Source organism: Formica exsecta, unplaced genomic scaffold (genome assembly GCF_003651465.1).
Source record: "Formica exsecta isolate Colony F162 unplaced genomic scaffold, ASM365146v1 scaffold222, whole genome shotgun sequence".
Taxonomy (NCBI): Eukaryota; Metazoa; Arthropoda; class Insecta; order Hymenoptera; family Formicidae; genus Formica; species Formica exsecta.
The window spans coordinates 1283882-1295184 of NW_021849518.1; the positions used below are offsets into that span (position 1 = coordinate 1283882).

The 11303-nt window shown below is 41.6% G+C and overlaps 1 protein-coding gene across 1 annotated transcript in view; it reads left to right on the plus strand.

Moving 5' to 3' along the window:
- Positions 1-9127, plus strand: part of LOC115235418 (protein groucho-like) — a 68276-nt gene extending 59149 nt beyond the window's left edge. The window contains 7 exon segments of the mRNA XM_029807203.1: positions 3827-3880; positions 4082-4273; positions 4869-5087; positions 5558-5625; positions 5764-6042; positions 6407-7010; positions 7179-9127. Of these exon segments, the coding sequence (XP_029663063.1) occupies positions 3827-3880; positions 4082-4273; positions 4869-5087; positions 5558-5625; positions 5764-6042; positions 6407-7010; positions 7179-7286 (1524 nt within the window). The 3' untranslated portion in view covers positions 7287-9127.
- Positions 9128-11303: the final 2176 nt, after the last annotated feature.

Here is an 11303-nt window from a genome sequence, read left to right on the forward strand (position 1 = left end):
GAGAAGGAGAAACTGGAGGAAGCGAGAAAAGGTGGCGGAATAAAAGGGCAGAGGCCGCAATGAGCTGAGCTTTTCCACGCTTCCCCTAATTACATTTTCATACGAACCGTTTCCCCTTTATTTTCTCCTTCGCCCTACGACCATTTTTCCCGGAGCTAAACCCCCTTCCAGCCCGGTTCTCCGTCAACGGTTCTGCTACCCTTTTCTTCCGTTTCTTTGCTCTCGTCTGTGCTCTCGTCTCTCTTTCTTTCATCTCTCCTCCTCCTCCTCCTCCTCCTCCTTCTCCTGGTCACCCTTTCACCCACTCGCGCCTTTCCGTGCTGGAAAAACGCTTTAATACGTTCTCGCCGCTCGTTGCCGCGCGAAGAGAAAAAAGAATATGAGAGCGAAAACAAGAGAAATATCATCCTTCAGGTCGCAGTCTTCTCGAAACGCGTTCAATATTTTCGACCCGCGTACAAGTCCCGCATTAAGAGCGCATTAAGGAGGCGTATTCAGCAAAGCGTGGCTTCTGAACGGGACTGTCTACGAAATGGATTCTGAGTTCTAAAGTCCGAAACCGAGATTACTATTGCACTAAGAAGAGACGTACTTGCCAGAGTCCAGCGTTAGTTTAGAACCAGTCCAAAGTCAGTTCACTGAATTGAATAATCATCAGCATCATCATTATCGATAATCGCGCTTGTATTGTATCTTCTTTAGAATTATTGTTAGCTGCAGCATCATTTTACAATGATTTTCACATCTCGCAATAATTTCGAATATAAAAAGATATTTCGTAATTTTAATATTCTCGCAGAATGTATACGATTTATATGCTTTTCGAGTAGAAAGAAACGTGTGTTACTGTTATATTTTATTTTATGTATTTATTTATTTATTTTTTTTTTTTCATTATAAAGGAGCCACCTTTGACCTACCGTCTACCGACCTACCATTCTCGGCGACGGACGATTTTCGCTGTCGGCGAGCGAGTTTATTCTCCGTACGTCGTCTCTCGTCTCTCCATGTATATCCTCCGTGCGTGCGACATAATCGTTTTAATACATTTCCGCTGTATCCTCGCTTCGAAACATAAAAGCGGACGCCCCAGTAAAAGTTATGGGACAATGCTTACCGTCGCGTCGTCGCCTTGGACCGAATATACAGAGTACTCTATATATGATACATATATTTTGTATCATCGAGATATCAAAAGATTCGCACACGGCGCGTCACACAATTTTCAATTCATTAAAAGAATTATTATAGAAGATATCATCATTGCTTTTTATTTTTTCGAATATGATTCATCTCGGGAAAATCAATTTGTAAGTTACGTATAAAGTATAAAATGTAAAAAAGTGGTTAAATTTGCACGAGAATTTTATGGAAGTTTGCGCCTCGCGAAAGAATGAAACGCCGATGTGCAAATGATATTCCTGCAATCAGCGACGGATTTTGCATGCGACGCAACAGCCGAGCTCTTGCATGGTCGGATAATTCCATTCCCGTCCGTGAATGGACACGCTGCTTTTCCCATCGTAGCCACTCGCTTAACTTTGCGAAAGTCAGCAGTGCAACGAGAGACGAGACTAGGAAGAGGAGGTGGAAGAAGAAGAAGAAGAAGTAGAAGAAGAAGAAGAAGAAGAAGTAGTAGTAGTAGTAGTCGGGGCGGGATGAGGAGACAAGGGCAAAGGCCTTCGATTCTTCTTTCGTTCTTGTGCGTTTGTTTACAGAGGACCTCGATAGAAGACGGCTGGCGCGGAACGAGGGTACAGGATTCTGAGAGAGAAAAAGGGAAGGGAGAATAGAGAAGCCGAGATGGAGGGACCGTAACAGAAAAGTACGAAGGGCGCGCGAGGCGAGGGGATTCGGAGGAAGAAACAAGCCGAGGTGGTGGAGAAGGAGGAGGATGAGGCAACAAAAAAAAAAAAAAAAAAAAAAAAAAAGGATTCGAGGATTCTCGAGGCAAAGAGTCGAGTGGTTGGGTGGTCGAATAATAGAGCTGCCCTTAATACCGTCATCCCCGCGCTATCCCCGGGTTAAACGAGGGAAGAGGTCGACGGAGGAAACAGCGCGAGAGAGACATTGGCGGTGGCACGGAAGCGAAGGATGAGACCGGAGGGGGTCAGGATGGTCGCTCGTGGTTCGTGTGCCGTCGCCGCTGTCGGGTGGGAACCAGGAGAACGGAATAGAAGGGATGATAACATTTGTATCATATTTAACGCTAGAACGAGCGGGTTAAGGGGTGGAAGACAGCCTCCGCCCGCCGACCTTCTCCTTCTCCTTCTTCCTCATCTTGGTCTCCTTCGGTCTTCTCTCCCGCTCTCTTGGTCGCCCTCCAACCTCACCCCCTCCTACGGCCCCTCTTACGACCGCGCTCCACCGTCGCTACCCTCTAACGCCACTTTGCATCCCCTTTCCCCTCTACTCGCTCGCCACTCCGAGTAATATACCACTGAAATCAATACCACCACACTGCCTTCTCTATTTACCCAAGTTCATCATTCGTACACAAATTTATTGCGTGTTTCTAGCAGCTCGGGACATCCCTCCCGAGCTGCCGACAATATATCGCGCGATCAGATTGCTACGATTTCGTAGTAGCCAGACTAATGTCATGTCGGCCCATTTAACGCACCGATGATCATTTCTTCTCGGAAACCCATCCAAGAGAGAGAGAGAGACTATCTTGAGCAAAAACAATTTTCCGATTATCTTATCCGGCTGTCTGCCATTCTCTCTTTTCTCTCTGTCGTGTGATAATACAGGTACTCCCTTAAAAGTATCGATACCGCGATGATTGAACGAAACGCATTTTGTTTCTCACCGAGATTTCTATTTCGAATACATACTTTCAGTGATCAACTCGATATAATTTATAAGAGAAAGACACATTTATGTATATATTTTTTTTATTTTTATTATTCTTAACAGAACGTTATACACATACATGATAATCGCAAATTGTTTCGCGAATAATTATTAATCGTGTAGATTAAGTAATTACGACAACTTTTTATTACGCGCGTTGTACGCTGTGGAATTAAACTTTGAATACGTCACAACATCTACCGACAATATTCGAAGCGAGTTAGAAATACAGTTTTTTTACGTTCAAATATTTAAGCGTCTATGTATAGTCGATATTCATAAGCCTCTTGAGAAACCTCTGCGAATTGGATTACATATTCATGAGTTCACGTGGATACCGTAGTGCTGGAACTCATTAGTCGTCTCTCTAACGGCGTACGCCGCTAACTTATTGTTAGAGCACAATCGGAGAGTTGTGCGAGTGCACGAGATATCGTGATTAATAATGCATCTTTGAGGGTGCATCCGTCAGTGGGACACGCGCGAATATGGGTCGAGTTGCTCGGACGGAGGTGCGTCAAAAGCGTTGATCTACCGAGTAGTTGCTCGACTTGCTCGACTTGCTCGCGGCCACCAGCCCGACGTTCACGTGGAGCGTCTCGTTATCATCATCGTCTTACGTGTCATTTCTTTTGCAACTTTTCAGGAGTTTCAGGAGGAGAAGAGCGACCAGGATCTGGTTGTCGATGTGGCAAACGAGGTAAGAGCCATTAAAAAAGTATTATTTTTCTGTCTAATTTTTGCGCAAATATATATTTTATTCGTATAATTATATATTTTTTTATCTACAAGTCAGTGGGAATATGGGTCGAGTTGCTCGGACGGAGGTGCGTCAAAAGCGTTGATCTATCGAGTAGTTGCTCGACTTGCTCGACTTGCTCGACTTGCTCGCGGCCACCAGCCCGACGTTCACGTGGAGCGTCTCGTTATCATCATCGTCTTACGTGTCATTTCTTTTGCAACTTTTCAGGAGAGCGACGCTGAGAAGAGCGACCAGGATCTGGTTGTCGATGTGGCAAACGAGGTAAGAGCCATTAAAAAAGTATTATTTTTCTGTCTAATTTTTGCGCAAATATATATTTTATTCGTATAATTATATATTTTTTTATCTACAAATAATTTTAATCAATTTTTATCATTGACCGCAAGTATTTATCTTTGCACGCAAGTCTCTCAGAGAGTCTCTAAAATAAAAAAAAAAAAATATCTGCATGTGTCGCGAAAGGAGGCATCGTCCCCGCACGCGAACGGGGAGCACTCGGATCCACGCGAGAACGGCACTCTGGAGAAGCTGGGCGCACCGGGCCACGTTGGCGGACCGGCGTCAGGCACGGGATCGGCATCCGTAAAGGATAGGCCACCGTCGCGCAGCGGCAGCTCATCCGCCCGTAGTACACCGTCTCTGAAAAGTAAAGATGTAAGATCTCGCGGAGAGTAAGTTTATTCGGCGCTGCGACCCGGCCCAGTCGTGACTTTGTCGCCTAATGTATCGAGAATTTCATCTCGCAATAATTCATCCAAAACGAATGTAAAGTCAATTTTTTTCGCGAATAATCGCGTTTTTTTTTCCTTTTTTTTTTCAATTACTCGTATCTTATTTTTAAGCGTAAAAAAAATAAAAGATACGTTCTAAAATTGTATAGAAAATAATTGTTGTAAGAAAAAAATTCAATCAAGCGCAATTTCTGCGCAATCTCGCGCACAAGTTTGTGACATCTGGCGATTTTAATGACATCTCCGCGACAATAGACCGAGGAAATTTTCACGACTCAAGGCACGGCACGGAACGTATTCATTCATTCGATCGGTCGCGTTAAAGTAGCGGCTCTCTGCCGTCACGCGTGCGAATGAGAAATAGATAAGTAAAAAGAAACGAGATATCGCGCGTTCGACCGGGCTGACGGCTGACATCGTCGGCGTATTCGTCAGAAATTGACGCGGTGAAGCTTAGTACGATTGCGATGTAGTGCGCGTCTGCAAAAGTGGGTGCAAAAACACGGTGCGTTCGCCAGGTCGACAAGCCGGGTACACCTGTGGCGGCGGCGAGGGGCTCGCGCAGTTGTACGCCAACTATGGGCGGCATCCCTGGGCCCTTGGCATCGCGGGTCTATCATCCGCCATCGTCGCAGCAAACGCCACCGCAGGGTTATCAGGGCTTGCCATCCCGCGGCAATGAGCCGCCGCAGTCGCCCTCGCCATACAGCAACTTGCCATACGCGAGGCCCTCTATGGTGATTCACGACCCCGTAACTCCTTACGCCTTACGTTATCACGCTTTCATTATCAATTAGCATAATATAATTTCATACGCGATCAAATGTATTGCGTGTGTCAATATCGTGTATCCGTACTGTGAACCTATATAATCGTTAATTTATTTAACTCTAGAAAGTGTCTTCCGATAATATAAGTTTTTTTTTTTTTTTTTTTTTTTTTTTTTTTTTTCTTATTGTCTCGTATGAATATTGCAAATCTATGTAATTTCAATGTAAAATCATTGCTGGGAAAACATCAAATGATCCAAGTCACAAATATCTTCCTAGAGTTAAATCGCAACCAGTCTCGTGCCAAACTCATGCAAACATCGAGATCGACGTTTCTTAAAAGCCATTTATTTCGCAAGCCATTTATGAACCAAACGAGAACGCATATGTATATCTTTGCTCATCGTGATACTGAGCGATTCTCCCTTTTTCCGCAGCTCGGTTTTGACAGTCACATGAGGATATCCGCGAGTAACGGGCTGAGCAACATCGCGGGCGGCAAACCGTACGTAATTTGACAATTTACAACGCATGCACGAAGCTCTCTCTTACATCCTTTTTCTTCTTCCGTCTTTGCCTCCGGCGCTTCATTGTACAATAATATAAGAGCGCTAATTAAACACCCTACGCGTACGTTTTACAGGGCGTACTCTTATCACATGAACGGCGAGGGTCAACTGCAGCCCGTACCATTCCCCTCGGATGCTCTAATCGGACCGGGCATCCCGCGTCACGCGCGTCAGATTAATACCCTAACTCACGGCGAGGTGGTCTGCGCCGTCACCATCTCCAATCCGACCAAGTACGTTTACACCGGCGGTAAGGGTTGCGTCAAGGTTTGGGATATCGGCCAGAGTGTCGGCAGTGCCAGCGTGAAACCGGTCTCGCAGCTGGACTGTTTGCAACGTGACAATTACATTAGGTGAGAGTACTTTGCTGTTATGTTGTAATAATATCGCCTTTGGCTACGTCTTTGGTTATTTTCGATATCTTTCGAGATTTTTCGCAAAGTCACACGTGATCAAACGGAATAAGCAGCGTGAACCAAGTTATATTTCTCTCGACTAATCGACGATGACTAAAGTGATGTTATTTTTAAAGAAAAAGAAAAACGAAACTTTTTTTTTTCTCGCATTATTTAGTTTTTAATTAAAACGATTATATTTACCGAGATTACCGAGATTATAACGCATTCTTTAGCATTATTAAATATTCTGTTAAAATTTTAATAGCGAAATTAAGGGAGAGGAAGGAATTTGGTGAGACATGTCTTCTATCTCTTTCAGGTCCGTGAAACTTTTGCCTGACGGAAGGACCTTGATAGTCGGCGGAGAGGCCAGCCAACTGAGCATCTGGGACCTGGCGAGTCCCACGCCCAGAATCAAGGCCGAGTTGACTTCGTCAGCGCCCGCCTGCTATGCCCTAGCGATCTCACCGGACTCCAAGGTCTGCTTCAGCTGCTGCAGCGATGGCAACATTGCCGTTTGGGACTTGCAAAATCAGACGTTGGTCAGGCAATTCCAGGGCCATACAGACGGCGCGTCCTGCATCGACATCTCCGCCGACGGGTCCAAACTGTGGACCGGCGGCCTTGACAACACCGTGCGCTCATGGGATCTTCGCGAAGGCAGACAGTTGCAGCAGCACGATTTTACCTCGCAGATATTCTCTCTCGGTTATTGTCCGACCGGAGAGTGGTTGGCCGTCGGGATGGAGAACTCGAACGTGGAGGTACTCCACGCCACCAAGTCCGACAAATATCAGTTGCATCTGCATGACTCTTGCGTGCTCTCGTTGCGTTTCGCTTCCTGCGGAAAGTGGTTCGTTTCCACTGGCAAGGACAACTTGCTAAATGCTTGGCGTACGCCGTACGGTGCTTCAATCTTTCAGGCAAGTATTTCAACATGAGCTTACCTTTATCGTATAGGTAATTTATCAATTTTTTCTGAATTGTATTTTGATTTTTTCATCTTCGATTAGTAGAACAACATTTATATTATTATAGCATATGTACGGATCAAAAATTATAGTTTGCGCGAATCTTGTTACATTTTGCAGTCTAAGGAGTCGTCGTCGGTGCTGAGTTGCGACATTTCCGCAGATGACAAGTACATTGTGACTGGATCCGGCGATAAAAAGGCCACTGTATACGAAGTGATTTACTAAGCCTATCCCTTAACAAAGAGAAAGACTTGCCTCTTGCCTCCTTAATAGTGTTAAAATCGATCGAGAAAACTTTGTTAATCTCCTGTATATCTCCCCTTTGCGAGGAGAGGAGCGCAAAAAGTTCCCGAAAGTGGGATTCTTAGCAGCCTTAGAACCTTTAAGACCACTCGACTGGTAATTGTGTACATATATGCATATGTGAATCTATAACGGAATTACAATAGAAGAATGTGAAAAATCAGTGCGTGTGTGCGAGTGCGTGCGTGTGTACATGCGTATGATGAACGAGAGTCAGCGATGTATATTAATTTCGCGCTACTATTTGTCGCGTGCATACAACGAGCTGAACGCGTTGATGACCGTTGGAACGACCGTTAACGGAGCGGTTCGCATGCGCATTAAAGTAAACGAGAGGAGCCTTCGCAAACGGTGATGTTAGACATATATGATTTTGTAGCTACGTAAATGTAGGATTATAACGCGCCTAAAGCGGACGGCCGGGCCGGTATCATCGAGGTAAGGCGTCGCAACATTAGTCTCGCCTATCCGCGAGAAATTGCATTACGCTTTTCAGTGAAAACGGATACGGGCGTTCGTCGAGACGTCACTTGAAACTTTTGCAATCGCTATATCTTCAAACGAATCGTATCCTTCCTGCTGTCCCCTCTCCGACAACACAAAAAAAGGACGTCTAAGAGAAAAAAAATTGTTTTTTTTTTTTAGAGGCTTGATTATATTGCGTTGACGGACTTTATTAATAAGATACATTGTTGTCAATGTAAAGATGATCCTTTATGAGTAAATCAATATTATTAGACTTTTGACTCGATTTGATAATTTCTAATTGCGTTGAAAAAGCTACATCGAATAATTTGTCGAGCGTGTTAAGCAAGAGGATGGCACGTCTCGCGTTTCGAATTGTCAGATCCTATCGGTGTCAATTTCACTGTCATGACTACTATTGCTGTTTGGCATGGCAAACTTGGTTACAAGCAAATACTTTTTTGCATCTCGTAAGCATAAAGAATGATACCTATTGTGTAATAATCGAATTTCTACGTGATATATGCGTGACGACGCGAATGGCAGATACGAATCCCTGTACAGAATCCTTGTACATATTCGACGTTTGTGATTATAACGATTATAAAACGAGTGCGCAAACCCGGCGTACGTCGCCGAGCGCGCGGACTCGGACTCTTTAAATATACCTATGTAAAGTACAACCCCGTGCACACAATCGAAACAAAACTATTTCTCTACTTTAATTAGGAGACACTAAAAAGCGCGGAGATCAATAAAGGCGGATGACTTCTTGCAGTTTTTAAATATCAATGAAAAAAGTATTAACATTGTACGAAAAACTAAAAGATCACGAATATTTTTATGTTAAAAAATATTTGATCAATAATATAATTGGGGCTTTATCTGATCGTATAAAATACGATAAAGAGCATTTTCGTAAATGCTTTCGTGAATGATTTCTGCTTTCGATTGATCTTCGTCCTGCAAAAATTAGCCGAATGAAATTCTCGACAGACAGACGAGCGCGAATTATAATGTGTCATCGAAATGATTAAATTTGTGAAATTATACGGTCCTTCATTCTGTGTCCTTAACGTGAAGTAATAAAACCAAGTAAAAACCTTAAGAAAAACGGATAGTTACTTTATTATAGTTTTCGCAGTTCTCGTCTTGCTGGCGAATATATGACAAATTGAGAGTATTGATTAAATTTGATTAATCATCACACATATGTAGAGAAAGATATGTCATATAATCAATGATGACGTATCCGCAAATTTCTTGAGGAAATAAATAAGAATCTATTCCACTTCTTCCCCACGTCGCATTTTTAGCAATAATAATATGTGACAATATTAATACATACATATATACAGAACGCAACTCGACCTTTAGATTAATCAATTTTACAGGAAATGTACATTGCAAATGGATGATGATAATCTCCACACTCCGCTCTTAAGATTTAGATTTGCAAGAACACTCGATCCGGTGGAGGAGGAGAGGAGGGGAGGAGAAGACCAGATCTTTTCCCTTTCTTCTATTTTTCTTGAAAGATGTCGCGTAGTTTGAGTCTTTTAAACATTCACATGCTTCAAAGAAACACGTATATTTTGTGTGGTAGCATGATAATGAAATGAGAAATGATGTATGGTAAATATATATGGAAAATCATTCAAATACTTTTAAGAGAATTGAATATTTGTACAATGATGAGAGATCGACTTACTGTGCCTATAGTCGATCGTTATCTTTGCGAATCAATTTTACCTTATACGTCTATCTACAAATATGAAGGATGTAAAAACATATACAAAAGTACAATACAATTCATATTATGTCGCAATTTACAATCGCAACGAATCATTAAATCACTCTAGTAAAATTTGTAACAAAATAAAAGAAAATTTATTTGAAACTAATATCGAATCGCTCGGATTACTATAACGCTAACAATCTTCGTCATGCAGAACATATTTAAAAAGATATCCCTGCGTCTCTCGAGGATAATTGTGCTTAATAAGTGCAGACGCGAACTGAATATATTTGGTCATAAAACTGTACGCTTCTCGCTGGAATTCGACGCGGCGATTTATGTTTCGATATTCCGGCAGAAGGTCCTTAATTCTAGAAAAGGAAAAGCTAATAACTCTTACATGAATTGCGTTCGGAGATATGGCAACAAATATGTCCAATTGCAACGATTATTTTTGAAAAGAAGTCTTACAAAAAAAAATAAGATATGACAATTATATATATTTGGGCAATGTGTAAAATTCGTCATAATTAAAAAAAAAAAAAAAAAAAAAAAATTCAATTTATTTATCTTGATTTCTTATTGTGGATATATCTTATCAGAAGCGAACGTGGAAATAAAGTTTAGTTTCGCGTGTTCGATAGATTGATAAAATATATCTCGAAGATTTTAAAAAAAAAAATGATAAAGTGTGAAATGGATATATTGTGTTGTTGTTATCCCTCGCAATGTTGCCAGATTCTGCGCTTCCCGCTTTGTGAAGAAAATAATCGTCAAGTGATTTCATAATATATGTTTAGTCCTGCCATTTGGTAACTTTATTTGACAGATGCGAGTAGTGGCCCGATATCCCGCGCACGAATTTCGAGAGGAAAACACAGGGAAGTAAAATAATTGGCATACCGCTTCATAAGATTACTTATATCTGTCATACGAGTTACCGGAAAAAAGCAATAATCAATATTAACGTGTAAAAACATGTTCGGAATGAGAGAGATCGTATTTAAAAATACGATTAAGTAGTTCTCACACGCCGATCTACACTTTTTTTTTTTTTTTTTTTTTTTTTTTTCAAGGCCATTACAAAGAAGTTTCTCATTTTTTGTACGATATATACATTACATAAAATATATAATATATATTATTATCTATTTTTAATTTGAGTAAAAGAAAGATGCAATTGTTTCACCGGACATTATATCCTCTTCATCGTATTTACTAATTATAATTAGTAATGATTAAAAAATTTATTTTTATTTGTATTCTCTCTCTCAATTATATGTTTAATTTCATACTTTTAATCAAATTTATTTATGTAAGTAAAAATTGCGTTTAACGTATGCTCGAAACACAAAGAGTTCGCCACTTTATCATCAGCCTTTTATGATAAATGTTGCGAAACGTTCCTCTCGTAAGAATATTCAATTTCCAGTAATATCAATGCCAGCATTGTCGAGAAGTGGCTCCATTGGTAGTATGCATGGAGTTGATGATCCAGTTGTATGTAATGAGGTCATTCCCTCTGAATCGAGTTCGTGCGCGTAGGAAGGTGACGTATTGCGAATCGAACGAAGTAACTTTGTAGCCAACGGTGGTTTCAATTTCGCAGTAAAATGCTCTTGGCTCTGCGAGCGATTGCCTGGAGCTGTTGGCGATCTTTTTTTTCTACATTTCGCTATTCCGATATTCACTTTGTTCCGCTTTTTTTTTTTTTTTTTTAAAAAGGAAGCTCTGGC